The sequence below is a fragment of the Sminthopsis crassicaudata genome, chromosome 3 (genome assembly GCF_048593235.1).
Source record: "Sminthopsis crassicaudata isolate SCR6 chromosome 3, ASM4859323v1, whole genome shotgun sequence".
NCBI lineage: Eukaryota > Metazoa > Chordata > Mammalia > Dasyuromorphia > Dasyuridae > Sminthopsis > Sminthopsis crassicaudata.
The window spans coordinates 650,410,210-650,434,879 of record NC_133619.1 but is presented as its reverse complement, the minus strand read 5'-3'; the positions used below and the strand labels follow the sequence as shown (position 1 = coordinate 650,434,879).

The following is a 24,670-nucleotide window of genomic DNA, read 5'->3' as shown; positions in this document are numbered from 1 at the left end:
AAATCTGTTTGTCCCCTTTTAGAATTCTTTCAACCCAGTCACGGAGCACAACTGGAGCTGCCCACTTGAGGGGCGATTCCTCACTCCAATGCTTTACAGAACGGTTGTAGATATATTTTGCACAAATAGATGTTTTTCTATTTTGCTTTTTATTTCTTTGGGATACAGGCCCGGAGTGGGTCTCCTAGTCTTCACAAGCACGATAATTGTATATATATTGGATTTAACCTGTATTTTAACATATTTAACATGTTTTGGGATAACAAGGGGAGGAGGTGGGGAAGGAAGGGGGAAAAAGTTTGCTAGGGTCAATTTTGAAAAAGGAGGAGGAGGAGGAGGAGGAGGAGGAGGAGGAGAAGGAGGAGGAGGAGGAGGAGGAGGGGGAGGAGGAGGAAGGAGGAGGAGGGGGAGGAGGAGGGGGAGGAGGAGGAGGAGGAGGAGGAGCAAGGAGGAGGAGGAGGAGGAGGAGAAGGAGGAGGAGGAGGAGGAGGAGGAGGAGGAGGAGGAGGAGGAGGAGGAGGAAGAGGAGGAGGAGGAGAGGAAAAGGAGGAAAAGGAGGAGGAGAAGGAGGAGGAGGAGGAGGAAGTGATGGAGGAGGAGTATATAAAGCAGGTTCTGCCTGCCGGCTTGTCATTCCTTCACTGCACTGGTGACGGACGGGTTCTCTCCCTGAAGAGATTCGTGATTTTCTAGGAAGACTGGACTTGGATTTCACTGCACTAGGTAAGTGACGAGCTTGTTCTCTCGGTCTCCCTTTCGTGATTTTTTGGGAAAAGTGTTCTTGATTTTCACTGCGCCGATTAGGGGAGGGACGGGTTCTCTCGGTCTCCCTTTCCCTGAGGAGATCCCTGATTTTCTGGGGAGAGCGGACTAGGAGCTCTCTGCGCCAGTTAGGGGAAGGACGGGTTCTCTCGGTCTCCCTTTCTTTCCCTGAGGAGATCCCTGATTTTTTTGGGGAGAGCGGCCTTGGAGCTCACTGCGCCAGTTACCAAAGCGACGCGTGAAGAGCGATCTGGAACTATGGAACCCAACCAAAACCAAAAGGACTTCTCCTGAAGATGGTGGGATCAGCACAGCAGCTGGACGCCCTCCTCGCGAGGGAGACGGCCCACCAAGAAGTTTTCCAGCCCCAGAATGCGGCCCTGAGGAGCCAACTGGAACAATCTGCCATTTGCCTCATCCTGCTGAGCCCACGATATTATGGGATGGTCGCGGAAGAGCTGCTGTGGAGGAAAGTGTACTACAATCTCCAAACCCTCCGGAAGACCAGGGGAGCCCTTATGGACGCTTGGGGCCCAGAAGGTGCTTACAGGAGCACCTCAAAAATGGAATTCATGTCTATCATTGCCTTTTCTTTTCTATGCAAGCACAGTTCGAGCTGCAATTGGAAAACTACATCTACTGGCCTTCCAGCCAGCCTGGGAGCCAAGCGAGGAGAGCGGCTCTCCCTCCGCGGAAGAGATGGGACTGGGCCAGGAAGTTTCTGCCATCTTTGTCTGCTTCGATTGGAGACTTGTACCACTATCTGAGGGAGTTCACGGCCTCGGAGGGAGAGGAGCAAGCTAAGCTCTACTACTACCGAGCCCTGTCGCTCATTCCCCGACCTGGGCTTGCCCTTCGTGCACCTGGCAACTCTGTCCGGAGCTAAATTTTCTTACGTCGAGGCCACGTGTTTTTATCAGTGTTGCATCCATTCCAAAGTCCCCCACGCTGCAGCCTTCCTGGGTCTGGAGCAGATCTATCTGAAGATCAGGAGGAATACAGACAGCTCCCGAGTGTTCCGCTGGGGAAACTAGGTCCAGAGCACCAGGCGCGGGAAGATGTGAGAAGGCTGCTGGTCAGCTTTGTGTATCTCCAGAGCCTCCTGACGCCCAAGGCAGAAGACACCCGGCGCTGGAGAGGCTGTGGCGCGAGGGTCCTGGAGGACTTTCAGCTGTGTCTCTCCCACCTGGCGATCCAAGCCGGCCAAGGCTGGGCCAGGAGAGCGGGGGCGGAGCAGGGGCATGGCTCCTCGCTCTTGCCAAATCAACTGGTCTTCCAAATGGTCATCCTGTGCCTCTTGACTCTGGAGAACTTGAAGAGAGCGGCTCGGAACTGAGCCACACGGCCATCTCCTTCAGCCTGGTTTTCTTCTCTCATATCATGCGCCTGGTGGGCGGCAACATCCGGGCGGCGCTGCACAGCCGGGTGGCGCCAGGGAGGGACGAAACGCAGGAGCCTGAGGAGCCTTGGCTGGAAGAGGGAGAACGGCGCACCAGAGCTCCCCGCTCCCCACCCCGTCTCGGTTCACGTCGGCGAGTTCCCAGAGAGCGATCAGGAAGCCCGCGTTTCTTCCATTCCACCTCTCCTGCCCTGAAGATTCGTGGGAGGACAGCGAGTCCATGGGAAGTCTGGGAGCCGGACGGGGAGCCGGGACTCCCCCGGGGGACTCCTACCGTGTCTTAGAGGACGGCGAAGATTGGGGGGACGTTTCTTTCTGTTCGCCCCCCGACTCGGACAGCAGCTTCAGCGAAGTAGCCTCAGAAGAAGGAGAAGAGGAGAGAGCCTCGGAGGAAAAGCGCCCATCTCCAGCAGCTGGACCCTCCCCAACTCGCAGGCTCTGCAAGAGCGGCTGGACATTCTGTGCGCAGAAGGGCTGCTCCCCGGCTCTCCGGGTCGTCCTGCAGTGGCTGGCTCACCGAGCCGGCCCTCAGCGCCCTCAGCATGCGCGCGTGGCCGGGCCTCTGGAGGGACCTGCTGCTGCACTGCTCAACCTGCTGCCAGCGCCCAGGAGCTCGGAAACCCCCCACCTCGCGGCTGGCCCCCCCGGCTCCGCCAGCTGCTCCCCCACTTTGAGCGGCCCAGCCCCCCCATCTCTATGCCCTCCTGGAGGACACCATCCTGGCGCTCCCTCCTCCCCTTCCAGGCTGCCCACGCGAGCTTAAACTTTGACCTCGACGTGTTTCCCACTTTCTCCAGGGAAGACGTGGCTCTGCGCGCCTGCGTCATGCGCACGTTTGGCCACTTCGCTGCCCACCTGCCTGACAGTCTCGTCGTCGTTCGACCCGAAGCTGGGCCTCATTCTCTGGGCGGTTCCTCCTTCGGGGGAGGCTCGGGAGAAAGGGGCGCCGCCCCGGGCCCGGGAAGGCGGGCCCAGCTGCATGATTAGGGAAAAAGGAAAAAAAACCCTACAAATTCTAAAATATATATAGGAACTTTTGATGACAAAGAACTGGAAACTAAGAGGCTGCCCTTCAAATAGCGAATGACTAAACAAATTGTAGTTTAGGTTTCTGCAGGAATACTACTGTAGTATAAGAAACACAGAGCTCGTATGGTTTTTACAAATATTTATAAATCTGCTCCATCTGTTCTCCGGATCTTGAAGGGTGGAGAGAGAAGAGAAGTTAGCAGAAATAGGGCAAAAAGAGAGGTTGAGGAGGATGAAAATAATGAGTAAAAATAAGATGGATGGAAATGAACAAATAGTCATAACTGTCAGTAAGATTGGGATGTTGATAACTATTCTGTGGTACAAAAGAGCTAGAAACTGCAGGAACCCCCATCATTTGGGGTATAGAGTTACTATGCTATAAGAAAGGATGAGCTCAATGATCTTCAAAAGGCATGTTAAGACTTGCATGAAGTAGTGGAAAGCAAAGTAAGCAGAACCAAGAGAACATTTTACACAGTAACAGCAATATGGTTTTGAGAAAGACGAAGCAACAAATAATTTCATAAACATGCAAATTAAAAGCAAGGCATATGAAAGGTACTAACAGCATATGAAGAACAGATGAAATAGAATGTATAGAATAATTTTATACTCACATATATATACACACACATATATTTAATAGTCACCTTTGGGAGGAGGAGAAAGAAAAAGAAAAGAAATTCACATGATAATTTTGTATTTGGAGGAAATAAGAAGTTGTATATAATAGATTTATTGTACTTTTATGGAAATGCCTGTTTTCTTTGTGAATTAAAAAAATTAAAAAAAATCTTTGTCAAATGTTGGTCAAATAAAAAAAAACAGCTTAGAATTTAAAATGTGACAAAAATAAATTAAACTAAAAAAGAAATATTGTGTAAGAAACTTTGAAATTAACAATTTCAAAGTACCTGGGGGGACATTTCTATGTATGGATATAGAGGGCATCTAGTTATAGAGCATAATTAGAAAATAATTTGTATCATTAATATATTAATCATTACAGTTACATTCAATTATTCATTTAGAAGAAATGCAACTTTAATTATAATTAACAACATTGCTGAGAAAATTAGTTGACTTTAGAAATCTGTTCAATATAATGACAAGAAATATAATGGCAAAGAACTGAGGATAAGGTATTCTACACACCTGCTTCCCAAGAGATGATGAACTCAGAATGCAGTAAGAGACATACATTTTTAGATGTGCCAATTAAGAATAAATTTTGATGATCGATACAAACACGTATGTAATGAGGGCATTATTTTTCCAGCATTTTAAAAATTGCTTGTTGGTTTCTGATGTAGTAGGAGTGACAAATAAAGGAAAAATATGTTTAAGTGTATGGGAAGGTGAACCAAACTGAGAAAATTAGGAATGTAAATATAAAATATATCCATTTCTTTTTAAGAGAAAAATGTGGATAAATTATCTAGTTCGTTTATACTGAACAAGGGACATATAATACATTCTTAACAAGTTATTATCCATGCTGATACTTAGCCATTTAATGGAGAAAACCTACTTTCTGCCAAAGGAAAACGTTTGAAAGTGTGTAAATCCACTTTTTTTGTTACACGGAAAGAATTGGATTCCGAAGGTATAAGTACCCTGGGTAGATAGACAGTAGTGCTAACAATTTAGATTCACTTCCCACTGTTCTTTCTGTGGGTGTACTTGTTTCTGTCCATCATTGATCAGCTGAAAGTGAGTTGGATCTTCTTTATGTTGAAGATCTCCACTTCCATGAGAATACCTCTTCATACAGCATTGTTGTTGAAGTGTACAGCGATCTTCTGGTTCTGCGCATTTCACTCAGCATCACTTGATGTAAGTCTCTCCAAGCCTCTCTGGTCATCCTGCTGGTCATTTCTTACAGAGCAATAATTTTCCATAAGCTTCATATACCATAATTTCCCCAACCATTCTCCAATTGATGGACATCCATTCATCTTCTAGTTTCTAGCCACTACAAAAAGAAATGCTACAAACATTTTGGTACTTACAGGTCCCTTTCCCCTCCTCAGTATTCCTTTGGGATGTAAGCCCAGGAGTAGCACTGCTGGATCAAAGGGTATGCACAGTTTGATGACTTATGGGGAATAGTTCCAGATTGCTCTCCAGAATGGCCGGATTCTTTCACAGCTCCACCAACAATGCATCAGTGTCTCAGTTTTCCCACATCCCCTCCAGCATTCCTCATTGTTTGTTCCTGTCATCTCAGCCAACCTGGCAGGGGTGTAGTGGTATCTCAGAGTTGTCTTAATTTGCATTTCTCTGATCAGTAGTGATTTGGAATACTCTTTCATATGAGTGGATATAGTTTCAATTTCATCATCTGAGAATTGTCTGTTCATATCCTTTAACCATTTATCCATTGGAGAATGGTTTGATTTCTTATAAATTAGCGTCAGTTCTCTATATAATTTGGAAATGAGGCCTTTGTCAGAACCTTTAACTGTAAAAATATTTTCCCAATTTGTTACTTCCCTTCTGATCTTGTTTGCATTAGTTTTGTTTGTACAGGAACTTTTTAGTTTGGTGTAATCCAAATCTTCTATTTTGTGATCAATAACGATCTCCAGTTCTCCTCTGGTCATAAATTCCTTCCTCCTCCACAGGTCTGAGAGGTAGACTATTCTCTGTTCTTCTAATCTATTTATGATCTCATTCTTTATGCCTAAAGCATGGACCCATTTTGATCTCATCTTGGTATAGGGTGTTAAGTGTGGATCCATATCTAATTTCTGCCATACCAATTTCCAGTTTTCCCAACAGTTTTTTTCAAATAATGAATTTTTATCCCAAATGTTGGGGTCTTTGAGGTTGTCAAACAGTAGATTGCTATAGTTGTTCCCTTTTTTGTCCTTTGTAGCTTATCTGTTCCACTGATCGACTGGTCTATTTCTGAGCCAATACCAAATGGTTTTGGTGACTGCTGCTATATAATATAGCTTGAGGTCAGGTACACCTAGGCCAACTTCATCTGCCTTTTTTTTTTTTTTTCTTTAATTCCCTTGAAATTGTCGACCAAAATGTATTCTTCCATATGAATTTTGTTATTTTTTCTAGATCATTAAAATAGTTTCTTGGGAGTCTGATTGGTATAGCACTAAATAAATAGATTAGTTTGGGGACTCTTGTCACCTTTATTATAATCGTTCGGCCTATCCAAGAGCCCTTAATATGCAATAACATGCAATAGCAAGTTGTGTAGGTGGTCCCACGTGCGCAGTATATACTTAGCTCATGTCCAGTGTTTTCACATAAGGGTATAAGGGTTTAAAAAGGGGGAAGTCTTTGAAATAATTGGACTCCATTTTTCCACCATCCTCAGGAGTCCCGCCTCATCACTTCTCCACCAGGAAAGGATGTTTTAATCACCCTGGTATGGGGTCTCTAGAAAGCAGGACATAACAAAGGAACCCACCATTTCTCAAGAAAAATGATTGCACTTCAGCTAACCGTACAGATTACAAAATTTGTCCTCATATCAACTTGTCCCTTATAGCTTCTATCCATTGTTTATGATCCTGCCTTCTCAGGCCAAACAGAAGAAGTCGAATCCATTTTCCTTTTAACAGCATTTGAAATATTGAGCAGTTATTTTGATACACATGTCAACAGCCTGGTCTTTTCCAGGTCAAATATTGGCAGTTCCTTCAGGCTTCTCCATCCTGAGGGCTTTCTTCTGGAAATTCTCAAGCTGCTCAGTAACCTCCTCCATGGTGGCACTAAGAACTAAATAACTGTATAGACACAGTCTGATCAAGTCCCAGGACAGAAAAATCTCCTTATTCTGAGAAGCTAATCCAATTTTAATACAGAAGTGTAATATTCTCTCTAAAAGGTAATGTTCTCTGTTGAGGTTTTCTTGGGGTCTCTGGCAGCAGCCTTCCTTCAGTTCAGTAATCACCACACGAGTAGCCAGGAGTTAAAGTCCAAATCCTCTGTTATCTCTTTCAAAGTCTTGTCTCCTTTCCTGTGGCCCAGTTAGCTTTGTTATAGTCGAGATCCTTTATGCTCTCCCTCCTAGTGCTGGGCATCTTTCCGGATAGCCTTCTGCAGCCTTGGTTTCAGTGGAGAAGTGAAGGACGAGAGCCTGCCACCAGTGTGGTGTGAGATGGGATGAATCTGTCTGAGCCCAAGGGCTTATGCTCCAACCTCCAACCTCCAGCCACCACAAAGGTTTGGAAGATGGAATGAATCTGTCTCAGCCTCCAAGAGCTTCTAGTGCGTCTCTCCTATCTAGCCCTGAGAGCTTCTCCTTATATGCCCCACACTGAGTATATTCCAATCATTATATCACTAGGAAACCATTATTTGTTGTAGTATTAAATCAGTGCTAAACTAGATTTAACCATTGTCTCCTCAGTTCCTCTTAGTACCTTGTTTCAGTTCAGAGTTCAGTTTAGATTTTTTGATGATCACCTTATAGTGCTGACTCATTGAGTATAGTTCACTCGATCTCCAATATCTTTTGTTCAGATAAAATGTATTCTAAAACAAACCCAAACATCATGTAATGTTAAAAAAATGTTTTAAGGATGCCTTTTGTCAAAAGGTTTCTCAGCATTACCTATATTGAACCCTGACTTTAACTCCCAAAACATCACATCCAAATAGACATAATATTCCATGTTGGATCCCACCACTCCTTTGCTCGAAGAAAGGAGCTTTATTTCAATATCTCTTCCCTAGGATTTTTACTGGCTCTCCCATTCTCCAGGACCAGTATCTTTTTAGTGATCTTTTCATTCAAGACAAACATTAAAGTTGACTAAAGAGAATCCCCAGAGAGTGGGAGCTTGGCTACTTGGTGATTGTCCTTCCCTGTTGAAGAGCAACAAAATGACATTACTATGTTAGAGTGGAGTTCCAAGGTGTGGGACTGTGGCTGATCAGACCAATATGAGCTCAGATCGCTCTGCCATAGGTCAGACACAAATAGCCCCTATATACATTTGGAATGGCCACTCAAATTTTGGACAACTTCAGTTCCTTTTAGGTTAATTCAATTCTGCTTTTTTCATAAAACACTTTCTCTGATGAGGGCACACCATGCTGGGTGGTCCTGAGACAGGCTCTCTCCTGTCATATAATCAGTTCTACTAACTTGAGAACGTCCTTGTATTGCTTTTTATGACCACATTGTGGGCTCTTGTCCTATGTGATTTCTCCATAAGATAACTTTTTTGGTAAGTGGACATTCGGCAGTTGAACAATGTGGACAGCCCAACGGGGAATGATGGGAAGGTTAATTCAAGAAAGGACCCCAGCTTCTGGTTATCTATCTTCTTCTGCCAGGTCTTCAGTTTCCTGGCATGGAACTGAAAGCCTATCCATGTTTCAAAGGCCTACAACAACAAGGTCAACACAACCTTAGGTTCAGTGTGTGGTCAGTCTGATAGCTCTCATTCTCCCATACGTCCCTTCAGCGTCGCCCAAACATTGAGCTAGCTTTGGCAATGTGTGTGTCAAACTCATTATTAATGTGGACATCCCTGGAAAGGAGACTGCCAAACTAAGAGAAATTGTCCACAGCATTCACAACTCACCATTCACTGGAACTGATGGAATCCACTTATGGTGCTTGGTGATGGAGAACCTGTTTTCTTGGTTTTCTTAATTGTCAGGCCAAAATCAGTACAATCGATCCGTACTTTGTTGCATCTCAGCTCCAAAACTGCATTTCGCCCAATCGCCTGCAAACAAAAAGTCCTGTATCAATATGTTAGGATTCTTACAAGGTACTAAGACAGTGCAATTGATAGAGACTATAATGATCTAATTTAGCATGGTTCAGTATGATTGATCTGATCCTACAAGGAGATGTTATGGGCCAGAACTAGAGACAAGGTGCTAAGTGGAATTGAGGAGATTGTGGTTAAATCTAGTTGAACATTGATTTAATCCTACAACGAATAATGGTTTCCTAGTGATATAATGATGGGTTTGTACTCAGTGTAGGGCATATAAGCCAGAAGCTTTCAGCACCAGAAGGACAAGCCCAGTAAAGGACAAGCCCACTCTTGGAGGCAGAGACAGAGTTATTCCATTTTCCACCTTTGTGCTGGCTGGAAGCTGAGGTACAAACCTTTGGATGCGGAGACAGTTGGAGGGAGCTAGAGGCAGAAGCTGGCAGAGGCAAAGGACTAGATGCAAGATCCAGAAGGCCTCCAGAAAACTAGCCAAGCCCCAAGTGAAGGAAATAAGATTTTGACGGAAACAAAGGATTTGGACATTAATCCCTGGCTGAACTTGGGGGGATTATACTCCACTGAAACTAAGGCTTCTCCCAGAAGCCCCCCCAGGAAACCTGCTCCCAGAGAAAATTGTATTTTAGAGAAGAATATGACACCAATACTCCCTCCACTTTAGTTTTGGCTGGTAGCCTTTTCAAGGTGAAGAATTTGCCATCAGTGTGGAAGCTGATTTTAATGTTTGTCATCATACAGGCTATTTGACAACATGGCTAAAATCTGGCTAAAAGACATGGGAGCATGGACATGGTCTTTCCCTCGATTGGTGACTGGGAAAGCTTGGGAGCTGTGTCCATTACCCAGTACCCGGGCAAGCATGCCATCACGAAATCTAAGTAGTATACTAATGATCTCTTGGCAAGCAAATATTTTTTTTTAATTGGTAAAATGTTTTCTTTAATTTTATTCATTAAATTCTTTTTTAAAAAATTTATTAATAGATTTGATTTACCAGATATATGCATGGCTAATTTTACAACATTGACAATTGCCAAACCTTTTGTTCTAATTTTTCCTCTCCTTCCATCCCCCCAGATGGCAGGTTGACCAATCAATGTCCAACATATTAAAGTACAAATTAAATACAATATATGTATACATGTCCAAACAGTTGTTTTGCTGTACAAAAAGAATCAGACTTTGAAATAGTGTACATTTGGCTTGTGAAGGAAATCCAAAATGCAGGCGGACAAAAATAGAGGGATTGGAAATTCTTTGTACTGGTTCATAGTCATCTCCCAGAGTTCTTTGCCTGGGTGTGGCTGGTTCAGTTCATTACTAATCTACTGCAACTGATTTGGTTCATTTCATTGTTGAAAATGGCCACATCCATCAGAATTGATCATCATCCAGTATTGTTGTTGAAGTACACAACGATCTCCTGGTCCTACTCATTTCACTCAGCATCAGTTGAGGGAAGTGTCTCCAGGCCTTTCTGAAATCATGCTGCTGGTCATTTCTTACAGAGCAATAATATTCCATAACTTTCATACACCACAATTTAGCCAACCATTCTCCAAACGATGGGCATCCATTCATTTTGCAGTTTCTAGCCACTCCAAAAAGGGCTGCCACAAACATTTTGGCACCCACAGGCCCCTTTCCCCTCTTCAGTATTCCTTTGGGAAATCAGCCCAGTAGTAGCACTTCTGGATCAAAGGGTATGCCCAGTTTGATGACTTTGGGGACACAGTTCCAGATTGCTCTCCACTATGGCTGGATTCTTTCACAACTGCACCAACAATGCATCAGTGTCCCAGTTTTCCCACATCCCCTCCAACATTCATCATTATCTTTTCCTGTCATCTTAGCCAATCTGACAGGGGTATAGTGGTATCTCAGAGTTGTGTTAATTTGCATTTCTCTGATCAGTAGTGATCACCCTTTCATATGAGTGGATATAGTTTCAATTTCATCATCTGAGAATTGTCTGTTCATATCCTTTGACCATTTCTCAATTGGAGAATGGTTTGATTTCTTATCAATTTCTGTTCTTCTTTTTAATCAGATTAGCTAAGTGTTCCCCAATGTCACTAGTGTTTTTAAAAAAATGTTAGTCTTGGCGGGGGGGGGGGGGGGGGTGGCAAAGCCAAGATGGTGGAGAAGATACACACGATTCTGTGAGCTCCCTTCTTCCCTCATTACCAATTAGTTAAATCAGCCTCAAAAATAGCGCTGGACTGATAGAAACCACAAGGACTGGAAGCTCGACTTACCAGCTAAAGAGAATCTGGAGTTCCAACAGAAAAGGTCGGTTCCCAGGGGAGGAAGAAGAATGGTCAGCACAGACGGTTGGGTGCTGGCGATAGCGCTGGGGAGAGCTCTGGGATCAGAGAAGCCACTGAGATAGAAGAATCTGGCACAGGCTGTTAGCTCTTCTCTGCTTATAAAACAGCAGCTCAGAAGAGAAATCAAGCCACTTTAAAATATGAAGCCAGATACTAGAACCACCCCAATCTGAAAGTGACTCAATAGATCTGGGCTCTGTGGGTGTAGCCGACTTCGGCTGTCCGGTCTTTCACCTGGGGGTAGTTAAGAGATTGAAAAGCGGGCGGACACGGCCCAAAATAACACACAGTGCCTGGCTTGGCTGGAGGCTGTGGAGCTCAGCCCCAGAAGTCCCAGGGAAGCGGAACCTTTGAACTAGGGACTGGGGTTTCAGGGCAGACACTTCCAGTTTGAGTGCAGGGGCTTTTCACAAAGTCACCTGCTGCTGACATCCACGCCCCACAGGATGCATAGCCCTGGCTTTGTGTCACACTTTACTGTTCACTCTTAAACCTCAGGGAAGTCGCTAGGACACACAGTGCCCTCACAGCACTGCCATGCTAATCACCTCTGAGGCACTTCCAGGGAGGGGGTGGGGAACTCTCTCCCAGAGCTCTCTCTTAGTTCAGGTGCAGGGGCCGCTGCATCCATCCAGTCTGGGAGGAATCTGGTAAAGAAATAAATAAATAATTTCCTACCCCACGGACAGACCCCAAAAGATTTTTTAATCATAAGTAAGAAGCCAAAAAGAACCATTGACTCATTCTACACAGAGAAAGAGAGGGTATCCATCCCCAAGGAAGTTAACAGCAGAGAGTCAGCAGACAACAGCCTAGAGGGGAATGATGCCTGCCCCCCATCACATAACTCTCTCCTAGAAGAAACTCTTAAAAAATTAAGAGAGTTTGAAGAAAAATGGGGAAAGGAAAGAGAAGCTATGAAATTGGAGTTGGAAAAAATAAAGAATTCACAGCAGATGCAGGGAAACAAAATTTGTGAATTAGAAAACGTCAAAAAAATCACAGGAAAGTAGGATTTCTGAATTGGAAAAGGTAACAAAGTCTCAAGAAAATAGGATTTCTGAATTGGAAAAAGAAAATAATTCTCTAAAAAAAATTAGGGAAATGGAAAAAAATTCAATAGAGCAAAATAATTATTTAAAAACGAAATTGGGCATTTACAAAAACAACTAAAAACTGTGAATGAAGAAAATAACTCCTTAAAATTCAGGATGGAACAAATAGAAATGAATGATTCATTGAGAACCCAAGAATCAGTCAAACAAAACAAACAAAAAATGAAAAGCTGGAGAATAACTTCAAATACTTACTGGGAAAATCTATAGACCTGGAAAATAGATCTAGGAGAGATAATCTGCGGATCATTGGACTTCCAGAAAACTATGACCAAAAAAAGAGCTTAGATTCTATTTTACAGGAAATCATCAAAGAGAACTGTCCAGAGATAATAGAAACAGAAGGGAAAATAGACGTAGAAAGAATTCATCGAATTCCTTCTGAAATAGATCCTGAAAATAATAACACTACAGAATATTGTGGCTAAGATGCAGAATTACCACACAAAGGAGAAAATCTTGCAAGCAGCTAGAAAAAAAAACAATTTAAATACCAAGGTGCCACAATAAGGGGGAGAAATAATGTGTGAATCTTACTCTCATCAGAAGAGGCTCAAAGAGTAAATAATTGACATATTAGTTTTTCAGAGAATTCTCTCTCACCTCATTAAAAGGGGGGAGAGGAAAAGGGAAAAGGAAAAGGAAAATAAGGGAAGGGACGTGGAGGGAAGGGTGAGGGATACAAAAAAAAAAAAGGGAGGGCTGCGCGTCACAAGGGGGGGTCTATAAATTGAATATTGGGGAAGGGGTTCAGGGGGGTCAAGGGAAAAAGCATAATCTGGGGATAATATGATGGCAGGAAATACAGAATTAGTAATTTTAACTGTAAATGTGAATGGGATGAACGCTCCCATCAAATGGAGACAGATAGCAGACTGCATCAAAAATCAGAACCCTACAATATGTTGTTTACAGGAAACACACTTAAAGCAGGGAGATACATACAGAGTAAAGGAAAAGGTTGGAGCAGAATCTATGATGCTTCAGGCAAAGCCAAAAAAAGCAGGGGTAGCTATCCTTATCTCAGATCAAGCAAAAGCAGAAGCTGATCTAGTTAAAAGAGATAAGGAAGGAAACTATATCCTGCTGAAAGGTAGCATAAATAATGAAGCCAAATCAATACTAAACATATATGCACGACGTGGTAGAGCATCTAACTTTCTAAAGGAAAAGTTAAGAGAATTTCAAGAAGAAATAGACAGTAAAACTATAATAGTGGGAGATCTCAATCTTTCACTCTCAGATTTAGACAAATCAAACCACAAAACAAATAAGAAAGAAACTTAAAAAGTAAATAGAACAGTAGAAAAACTAGGTATGATAGACCTTTGGAGAAAACTGAATGGCAATAGAAAGGAAATACTTTCTTCTCAGCAGTTCATGGATCCTATACAAAAATTGACCGTATAGTAGGGCATAAAGATCTCAAAATTAAATGTAGGAAGGCAGAAATAATAAATGCCTTCTTCTCAGATCACAATGCAATAAAAGCTACATTCAGTAAGACGTTAGGGGTAAATAGACCAAAATGTAATTGGAAACTGAATAATCTCATCTTAAAGAATGACTGGGTGAAATTGCAAATTACAGAACCAATTAATAATTTCACCCAAAATAATGGCAATGATGGAGACATCATACCAAAATCTGTAGGATACAGCTAAAGTGGTAATAAGGGGGAATTTTATATCTTTAGAGGCTTATTTGAAGAAAATAGAGAATGAGAAGATTAACGAATTGGGCCTGCAACTTAAAAAGCTAGAAAAAGACCAAATTAAAAACCCCCAACCAAAAATTAAACTTGAAATACAAAAATTAAAAGGAGAAATCAATAATATTGAAAGTAAAAAAACTATTGAATTTATAAATAAAACCAAGAGTTGGTTTTATGAAAATGCCAATAAAATAGATAAACCTTTGGTAAATCTGATCAGAAAAAAAGAAAGAGGAAAGTTAAATTGTCTTACAAATGAAAAGGGGGATCTTTCCACCAATGAAAAGGAAATTAGAGAAATAATAAGGAATTACTTTGCCCAACTTTATGCCAATAAATTTGATAACTTAAGTGAAATGGATGACTTCCTCCAAAAATATAGGCTTCTTAGATTAACAGAGGAGGAGATAAATTGCTTTAATAGTCCCATTTCAGAAAAAGAAATAGAACAAACTATTACTCAACTCCCCAGGAAAAAATCCCCAGGGCCAGATGGATTCACATGTGAATTCTACCAAACATTTAAAGAGCAATTAGCCCCAATGCTAGAGAAACTATTTGAAAAAATAGGGGATGAAGGAGTCCTACCAAACTCCTTTTATGACACAGACATGGTACTAATACCTAAACCAGGTAGATCAAAAACTGAGAAAGAAAATTATAGACCAATCTCCTTAATGAATATTGATGCTAAAATCTTTTTTTAAATTTTTTTATTTTATATATATATATATATATATATTTTTTTTTTATAATATTATCCCTTGTATTCATTTTTCCAAATTACCCCCCTCCCTCTATTCCCTCCCCCCGATGACAGGCAATCCCATACATTTTACATGTCTTACAATATAGTCTAGGTACAATACATGTGTGTGAATATCATTTTCTTGTTGCACAATAAACATTAGAATCCGAAGGTACATGCAACCTGGGCAGACAGATATTAGTGCTAACAATTTACATTGACTTCCCAGTGTTTCTTCTCTGGGTGTAGCTACCTCTGTCCATCATTGATCAACTGGAAGTGAGTTGGATCTTCTTTATGTTGAAGATTTCCACTTCCATCAGAATACATCCTCATACAGTATTGTTGTTGAAGTGTACAGTGATCTTCTGGTTCTGCTCATTTCACTCAGCATCAGTTGATTTAAGTCTCTCCAGGCCTCTCTGTATTCCTCCTGCTGGTCATTTCTTACAGAGCAATAATATTCCATAACCTTCATATACCACAATTTACCCAACCATTCTCCAACTGATGGACATTCATTCATCTTCCAATTACTAGCTACTACAAAAAGAGCTGCCACAAACATTTTGGCACATATATGTCTCTTTCCGCTCTTTCGTATTTTTTTGGGATATAAGCCCAGTAGTAGCGCTGCTGGGTCAAAGGGTATGCACAGTTTGATAACTTGTTGGGCATAAATCCAGATTGCTCTCTAGAATGGCTGGATTCTTTCGCAACTCCACCAGCAATGTGTACCATTAGTGTACCAATTTCCCCACATCCCCTCCAACATTTATCATTATTTGTTCCTGTCATCTTAGCCAATCTGACAGGTGTGTAGTGGTATCTCAGAGTGGTCTTAATTTGCATTTCTCTGATCAGTAGTGATTTGGAACACTCTTTCATGTGAGTGGATATAGTTTCAATTTCTTCCTCTGAGAATTGTCTGTTCATATCCTTTGACCATTTATCAATTGGAGAATGGTTCGGTTTCTAATAAATTAGGGTCAGTTCTCTATATATTTTGGAAATGAGACCTTTGTCAGAACCTTTGTTTTTAAAAATATTTTCCCAATTTGTTACTTCCCTTCTGATCTTGTTTGCATTAATTTTGTTTGTACAGGAACTTTTTAGTTTGGTGTAATCCAAATCTTCTATTTTGTGATCAATAACGATCTCCAGTTCTCCTCTGGTCATAAATTCCTTCCTCCTCCACAAGTCTGAGAGGTAGATTATCCTTTGTTCCTCTAATCTATTTATTATCTCCCTCTTTATGCCTAAATCATGGACCCATTTTGATCTTATCTTGGTATATGGTGTTAAGTGTGGATCCATATCTAATTTCTGCCATACTAATTTCCAGTTTTCCCAACAGTTTTTTCCGAATAATGAATTTTTGTCCCTAATGTTGGTACCTTTGGGTTTGTCAAAGATTAGGTTGCTATATATGTACCCTTTTTTGTCCTTTGTATCTAATCTGTTCCACTGATCTACCGGTCTATTTCTTAGCCAATACCAAATGGTTTTGGTGACTGCTGCTATATAGTATAGCTTTAGATCAGGTACACTTAGACCACCTTCCTCTGAGTTTTTTTTTTTTTTTTTTCATTAGTTCCCTTGCAATTCTCGACCTTTTATTCTTCCATATGAATTTTGTTGTTATTTTTTCTAGGTCATTGAAATAGTTTCTTGGGAGTCTGATTGGTATAGCACTAAATAAATAGATTAGTTTGGGGAGTATTGTCAACTTTGTTATATTCGCTCGGCCTATCCAAGAGCACTGAATGTCTTTCCAATTATTTAAATCTGATTTTATTTTTGTGGCAAGTGTTTTTTAATTTTTCTCATATAATTCCTGACTTTTCTTTGGTAGATGGATTCCCAAATACTTTATACTCTCAACCTTTGTTTGGAATGGAATTTCTCTTTGGATCTATTGCTGTTGCATTTTGTTAGTGATATATAAAAATGCCGAGGATTTATGTGGATTTATTTTGTATCCTGCCACTTTGCTGAAATTTTGAATTATTTCTAGTAGCTTTTTAGCAGAGTCTTTGGGGTTCTTTAAGTATACCATCATGTCATCTGCAAAAAGTGATAGTTTAATTTCCTCATTTCCTACTCTAATTCCTTGAATCTCTTTCTCGGCTCTTATTGCCGAGGCTAGAGTTTCTAGTACTATATTGAATAGTAATGGTGATAGTGGGAAACCTTGTTTCACTCAAGATCTTACTGGGAAAGGTTGCAGTTTATTTCTATTGCATATTATGCTTACTGAAGGTCTTAAGTATATGCTTCTGATTATTCTAAGGAATAGTCCATTTATTCCTATACTCTCAAGAGTTTTTAGTAGGAATGGATGTTGGATTTTGTCAAATGCTTTTTCTGCATCTATTGAGATGATCATATGGTTCTTATTAATTTGATTATTAATATGGTCAATTATATTAATAGTTTTCCTAATATTAAACCAGCCCTGCATTCTTGGAATAAATCCTACTTGATCATAGTGTATTATCCTGGGGATGATTTTCTGTAGTCTTTTTGCTAATATCTTATTTAAGATTTTAGCATCAATATTCATTAAGGAGATTGGTCTATAATTTTCTTTCTCAGTTTTCGATCTACCTGGTTTAGGTATCAGTACCATGTCTGTGTCATAAAAGGAGTTTGGTAGGACTCCTTCATCACCTATTTTTTCAAATAATTTATATAACATTGGGGCTAATTATTCTTTAAATGTTTGGTAGAATTCACATGTGAATCCATCTGGCCCTGGGGATTTTTTCCTGGGGAGTTGATTAATAGCTTGTTCTATTTCTTTTTCTGAAATGGGACTATTTAAGCAATTTATCTCCTCCTCTGTTAATCTAGGGAGCCTATATTTTTGGAGGAAGTTATCCATTTCACTTAAGTTATCAAATTTATTGGCATAAAGTTGGGCAAAGTAACTCCTTATTATTTCTCTAATTTCCTCTTCATTGGTGGAAAGATCCCCCTTTTCATTTGTAAGACTAACAATTTGATTTTCCTCTTTCTTTTTTTGGATCAAATTTACCAAAGATTTATCTATTTTATTGGCTTTTTCCTAAAACCAACTCTTGGATTTATTTATTAATTCAATAGTTTTTTTACTTTCAATTTTATTGATTTCTCCTTTTAATTTTTGTATTTCAAGTTTAATTTTTGGTTGGGGGTTTTTAATTTGGTCTTTTTCTAGCTTTTTAAGTTGCAGGCCCAATTCGTTAATCTTCTCATTCTCTATTTTCTTCAAAGAAGCCTCTAAAGATATAAAATTCCCCCTTATTACCACTTTAGCTGTATCCTACAGATTTTGGTATGATGTCTCCATCATTATCATTATCTTGGGTGAAATTGTTAATTGTTTCTATAATTTGCTCTTTCACCCAGTCATTCTTTAAGATGAGATTATTCAGTTTCCAATTACTTTTTGGTCTATTTACCCCTAACTTTTTACTGAATGTAGCTTTTATTGCATTGTGATCTGAGAAGAAGGCATTTATTATTTCTGCCTTCCTACATTTAATTTTGAGATCTTTATGTCCTAATATATGGTCAATTTTTGTATAGGATCCATGAACTGCTGAGAAGAAAGTATATTCCTTCCTATTGCCATTCAGTTTTCTCCAAAGGTCTATCATACCTAGTTTTTCTAATGTTCTATTTACTTTTTTAATTTCTTTCTTGTTTGTTTTGTGGTTTGATTTGTCTAAATCTGAGAGTGCAAGGTTGAGATCTCCCACTATTATAGTTTTACTGTCTATTCCTTCTTGCAGTTCTCTTAACTTTTCCTTTAGAAAGTTAGATGCTATACCACTTGGTGCATATATGTTTAGTATTGATATGGCTTCATTATTTATGCTACCTTTCAGCAGGATATAGTTTCCTTCCTTATCTTTTTTAACGAGATCTACTTCTGCTTTTGCTTGATCTGAGATAAGGATAGCTACCCCTGCTTTTTTGGCTTTACCTGAAGCATAATAAGCTCTGTTCCAACCTTTTACCTTTACTCTGTATGTATCTCCCTGCTTTAAGTGTGTTTCCTGTAGACAACATATTGTAGGGTTCTGCTTTTTGATCCAATCTGCTATCCGTCTCCGTTTGATGGGATCGTTCATCCCATTTACATTTACAGTTAAAATTACTAATTCTGTATTTCCTGCCATCGTATTATCCCCAGATTATGCTTTTTTCCCTTGACCCCCCTGATTCCCCTCCCCGATATTAATTTACAGACCCCCCTTGTGATGCGCAACCCTCCGTCTTTTTTTTTTTTTTTTTTTTTTTGGATCCCTCCCCCTTCCCTCCAAATCCCTTCACTTATTCTTTTTTTCCTTTTCCCTTTTCCTCTCCCCCCTTTTAATGAGGTGAGAGAAAATTCTCTGAAAAACAAATATGTTAATTATTTACTCTTTGAGCCTCTCCTGATGAGAGTAAAATTCACACAATGATTCTCCCCCTCACTAAGTTCCCTCAGATATGGTGTATTTTCTATGCCTCTTCCTGGGATGTAGTTTCCCTCTTTTTATCACTCCTTCCCCTTTTTCTGAACCGACCTCCTTCCCTTTACTACACCCCCCTTTTTTTCTTTTATATCAGTAAAATCAAATTATCCTTGAGTATTTTTTATATACCCACAACAGAGTTACAGTTCTCAAGGGTTCTGTGTACCTTTTTCTGTTTCTCTTCAGTCTTGTGGATGTAGATCAAATTTTTTGTTTAAGTCTGTTTTTTTTAGAAACATATAGAATTCCTCTGTTTCATTGAATGACCATCTTCTTCCATGGAAAAAGATGCTAAACTTAGCTGGGTAGTTCATTCTTAGTTGCAGTCCTTGATCTTTTGCCTTACGGAATATCAGGTTCCAGGCCCTTCTACCTTTTAATGTGGAGGCAGCCAGATCTTGGGTGACCCTTATTGTGGCACCTTGGTATTTAAATTGTTTCTTTCTAGCTGCTTGCAGGATTTTCTCCTTTGTGTGGTAATTCTGCAGCTTAGCCACTATATTCCGTGGTGTTCTTTTTTTAGGATCTATTTCAGAAGGAGTACGATGAATTCTTTCCACATCTACTTTCCCTTCTGTTTCTATTATCTCTGGACAGTTCTCTTTGATAATTTCCTGTAAAATAGAATCTAGGCTCTTTTTTTGGTCATAGTTTTCTGTAAGTCCAATAATCCGCAGATTATCTCTCCTAGATCTATTTTCCAGGTCTATAGATTTTCCCAGTAAGTATTTGACATTGTTCTCCAGCTTCTCATTTTTTTTTGTTTTGTTTGACTGATTCTTGGGTTCTCTGTGAATCATTCATTTCTATTTGTTCCATCCTGACTTTTAAGGAGTTATTTTCTTCTTTCACAGTTTTTAGTTCTTTTTGTAAATGCCCAATTTCGTTTTTAAATGAATTATTTTTCTCTATTGAATTTTTTTCCATTTCCCTAATTTTTTTTTGAGAATTATTTTCTTTTTCCAATTCAGAAATTCTATTTTCTTGAGACTTTTTTATCTTTTCCAATTCATAAATCCTACTTTCCTGTGTTTTTTTAACCTTTTCTAATTCATAAATTTTGTTTCCCTGCATCTCCTGTTAATTCTTTATTTTTTCCAACTCCAATTTCAGGACGTTGTTATTCTCTATCATAGCTTCCCTTTCCTTTCCCCATTTTTCTTCAATCTCCCTTAATTTTTTAAGAGTTTCTTCAAGGAGAGAGTTATGTGATGGGGGGCAGGAATCGTTCCCCTTTAGGTTGTTATCTGCTGACTCTCTGCTGTTAACTTCCTCGGGGTTGGATACCCGCTCTTTCTCTGTATAGAAGGAATCTATGGTTTTTCTTGGCTTTTTGCTCATACTTAAAAAATCTTTTGGGGTCTGTCCCTGGGGTAGGAAATTATTTACTTCTTTACCAGCTTCCTCCCAGACTGGATGGATGCAGCGGCTCCTGCGCCTGAGCTAAGATAGAGCTCTGGGAGAGAGTTCCCCACCCCCTCCCTGGAAGTGCCTCAGAGGTGATTAGCACTACTGTGCTTCGAGGGCGTTGAATAGTAAAGACAGCACAAAGCCCAGCCTATGTGTCCGGGTGGGGAGTGGATGTCTGCAGCAGGTGACGTGAAAAGCCCCTGTGCTCAAACTGGAACTGTCTGCCAGAAACTGCAGTCCCTAGTTCAAAGGTTCCGCTTCTCTGGGACTTCCTGGAGCTGAGTTCCACTCCCTCCAGCTAAGCTAGGCAGTGTGTGTTGCCTTGGGCCGTATCCACTCACTTGTCAGTCTCTTAACTATTCTCAGGAGGTAGCTGAGGCCACACCCCCTGGTGCCGAGATCTGCTGAGTCACCTCTAGGGTCCGGGGAAAATCTAATCTGAGTTTTAAAATATTTTGGCTTTCTCTTCTGAACTGCTAAATAATTAGCAGAGAAGAGCTAACAGCCTGTGCCAGATTCCTTTACCTCAGTGGCTTCTCTGATCCCAGAGCCTTTCCCAGCGCAATGGGCGCAGTATGCGAGCACCCAGCCGTCTGTGCTGGACTCTCTTCTTCCTCCCCTGGGAACTGACCTTTCCTGTTGAAACTCCAGATTCTCTTCAGCTGGTAAGTCGTGCTTCCAGTCCTTGTGGTATCTATCAGTCCTGAGCTAATTCTGAGACTTAATTTATCTAATTGGTTGTGAGGGAGTGAGGACGTTCACAGAGACGTGTGTTTCTTCTCCGCCATCTTGGCTCCGCCCCCTCGATGCTAAAATCTTAAATAAGATATTAGCAAAAAGACTTCCGAAAATCATCCCCAGGATAATACACTATGATCAAGTAGGATTTATTCCAGGAATGCAGGGCTGGTTTAATATTAGGAAAACTATTAATATAATTGACCATATTAATAATCAAATTAATAAGAACCATATGATCATCTCAATAGATGCAGAAGAAGCATTTGACAAAATCCAACATCCATTCCTACTAAACACTCTTGAGAGTATAGGAATAAATGGACTATTCCTTAGAATAATCAGGAGCATATATTTACAACCGTCAGTAAGCATAATATGCAATAGAAATAAACTGCAACCTTTCCCAGTAAGATCAGGAGTGAAACAACATTGCCCACTATCACCATTACTATTCAATAGAGTACTAGAAACGCTCGTCTCGGCAATAAGAGCCGAGAAAGAGATTCAAGGAATTAGAGTAGGAAATGAGGAAATCAAACTATCACTCTTTGCAGATGACAAGATTGTATACTTAGAGAACCCTAAAGACTCTGCTAAAAAGCTATTAGAAATAATTCAGAATTTTAGCAAAGTGGCAGGATACAAAATAAATCCACATAAATACTCAGCATTTTTATATATCACCAACAAAATGCAACAGCAAGAGATCCAAAGAGAAATTCCATTCCAAACAAAGGTTGAGAGTATAAAGTATTTGGGAATCCATCTACCAAAGAATAGTCAGGAATTATATGAGAAAAATTACAAAACACTTGCCACAAAAATAAAATCAGATTTAAATATTTGTAAAGACATTCAGTGCTCTTGGATAGGCCGAGAGAATATAATAAAGATGACAATACTCCCCAAACTAATCTCTTTATTTAGTGCTATACCAATCAGACTCCCAAGAAACTATTTCAATGACCTAGAAAAAATAACAACAAAATTCATATGGAAGAATAAAAGGTCGAGAATTGCAAGGGAACTAATGGAAAAAAAAAAACTCAGAGGAAGGTGGTCTAAGTGTACCTGATCTAAAGTTATATTATATAGCAGCAGTCACCAAAACCATTTGGTATTGGCTAAAAAATAGACCGGTAGAGCAGTGGAACAGATTGGATACAAAGGACAAAAAGGGTACATCTATAGCAATCTGATCTTTGACAAACCCAAAGATACCAACATTAGGGATAAAAATTCATTATTTGGAAAAAATTGTTGGAAAAACTGGAAATTAGTATGGCAGAAATTAGATATAGATCCACACTTAACATCATATACCAAGATAAGATCAAAATGGGTCCATGATTTAGGCATAAAGAATGAGATCATAAATAGATTAGAGAAAAAGAGAATAGTCTACCTCTCAGACCTGTGGAGGAGGCCAGGAATTTATGACCAGAGGAGAACTAGAGATCATTAGTGATCACAAAAAAGAAGATTTTGATTACATCAAACTAAAAATTTCTGTACAAATAATATTAATGCAAACAAGATCAGAAGCGAAGTAAGAAATTGGGAAAATATTTTTAAAGTCAAAAGTTCTGACAAAAGTCTCATTTCCAAAATATATAGAGAACTGACCCTAATTTATAAGAAATCAAACCATTCTCCTATTGATAAATGGTCAAAGGATATGAACAGACAATTCTCAGATGATGAAATTGAAACTATATCCACTCATATGAAAGTGTTCCTAATCACTGCTGATAAGAGAAATGCAAATTAAGACAACTCTGAGATACCACTACACACCTGCCAGATTGGCTAAGATGACAGGAACAAATAATGATGAATGTTGGAGGGGATGTGGGAAAACTGGGACACTGATACATTGTTGGTGGAACTGTGAAAGAATCCGGCCATTCTGGAGAACAATTTGGAATTATGCCCCAAAAGTGATCAAACTTTGCATACCCTTTGATCCAGCAGTGCTACTCCTGGGCTTATATCCCAAAGGAATACTGAGGAGGGGAAAGGGACCTGTGGGTGCCAAGATGTTTGTGGCCGCTCTTTTTGTAGTGGCTAGAAACTGGAAGATGAATGGATGTCCATCAATTGGAGAATGGTTGGCTACATTATGGAATATGAAGGTTATGGACTATTATTGCTCTGTAAGAAATGACCAGCAGGACGAATACAGAGAGGCTTGGAGAGACTTACATCAACTGATGCTGAGTGAAATGAACAAAACCAGAAGATCACTGTACAATTCAATGCTGTATGAAGAGGTATTCTGATGGAAGTGGATATCTTCAACATAAAGAAGATCCAACTCACTTCCAGTTGATCAGTGATGGACAGAAATAACTACACCCAGAGAAGTAACAGTGGGAAGTGAATGTAAATTGTTAGCACTACTGTCTATCTACCCAGGGTACTTATACCTTCGGAATCTAATACTTAATGTGCCACAAGAAAATGGTATTTACACACATATATTGTATCTAGGTTATACTGTAACACATGTAAAATGTATTGGATTGCCTGTCATTGGGGGGAGGAAGTGGAGGGGGGGGATAATTTGGAAAAATGAATACAAGGGATAATATTATAAAAAAATTAATAAAAAAATGTTAGTCTTATTTATCAAATTATGGGGTGGGGGTTCCAATTTATTTTCCTTCTAAACTTTTATATCTCCTCTGCTTACTTTAGATTTGTGGTCTTCTAATTTTAATGGATATTCATTGGCCTCTCTTTTTCTATTTGGTTAATGTATGATCATGAGGATATTATTTTTTTCCTTGATGGCTGAATTAACCGCATCGCAAAATTTTGATAAGTTGTTTAATCCTAGAACAATCAGCCTTTTCAATGATGGCCATCCCTTCATTTTCCAGTTCTTTGCCATTAAAAAAAAAGAGTATTCTGTTTTTATAAAATGGGGCCTTTTCTTTTTTAATCTCTTTGGGGTTGGTTATTGTTGTCCTTACTTCTCCAAGATCAAAATGGTATGACTGTTAGAGTGGAGTTACAATATGCAGTTACAATACTATGACTGAATAGACCAATACCAGCTCAGAATGGTATACCACAGGTCAGATGGGTATTTATCCCTATGCTCATTTGGGGTGAATTTCCTAACTTTGCACATCTCATAGTTTGGTTTTTTAAAAAGCTAATCCAATTCTGCTTTCAGT

At 40.0% G+C, this 24,670-nt stretch overlaps 1 protein-coding gene across 1 annotated transcript; it reads left to right on the top strand.

Annotated features, from left to right (window-relative positions):
• The first annotated feature begins 1,058 nt into the window (after nucleotides 1-1,058).
• On the top strand, nucleotides 1,059-3,148 carry LOC141562646 (nonsense-mediated mRNA decay factor SMG5-like). Its single transcript, XM_074302650.1, is given in 8 exon segments — nucleotides 1,059-1,302; nucleotides 1,368-1,603; nucleotides 1,605-1,755; nucleotides 1,758-2,081; nucleotides 2,084-2,373; nucleotides 2,597-2,641; nucleotides 2,643-2,795; nucleotides 2,906-3,148. Coding segments are annotated over 8 exon segments (1,686 nt in total).
• Nucleotides 3,149-24,670: the final 21,522 nt, after the last annotated feature.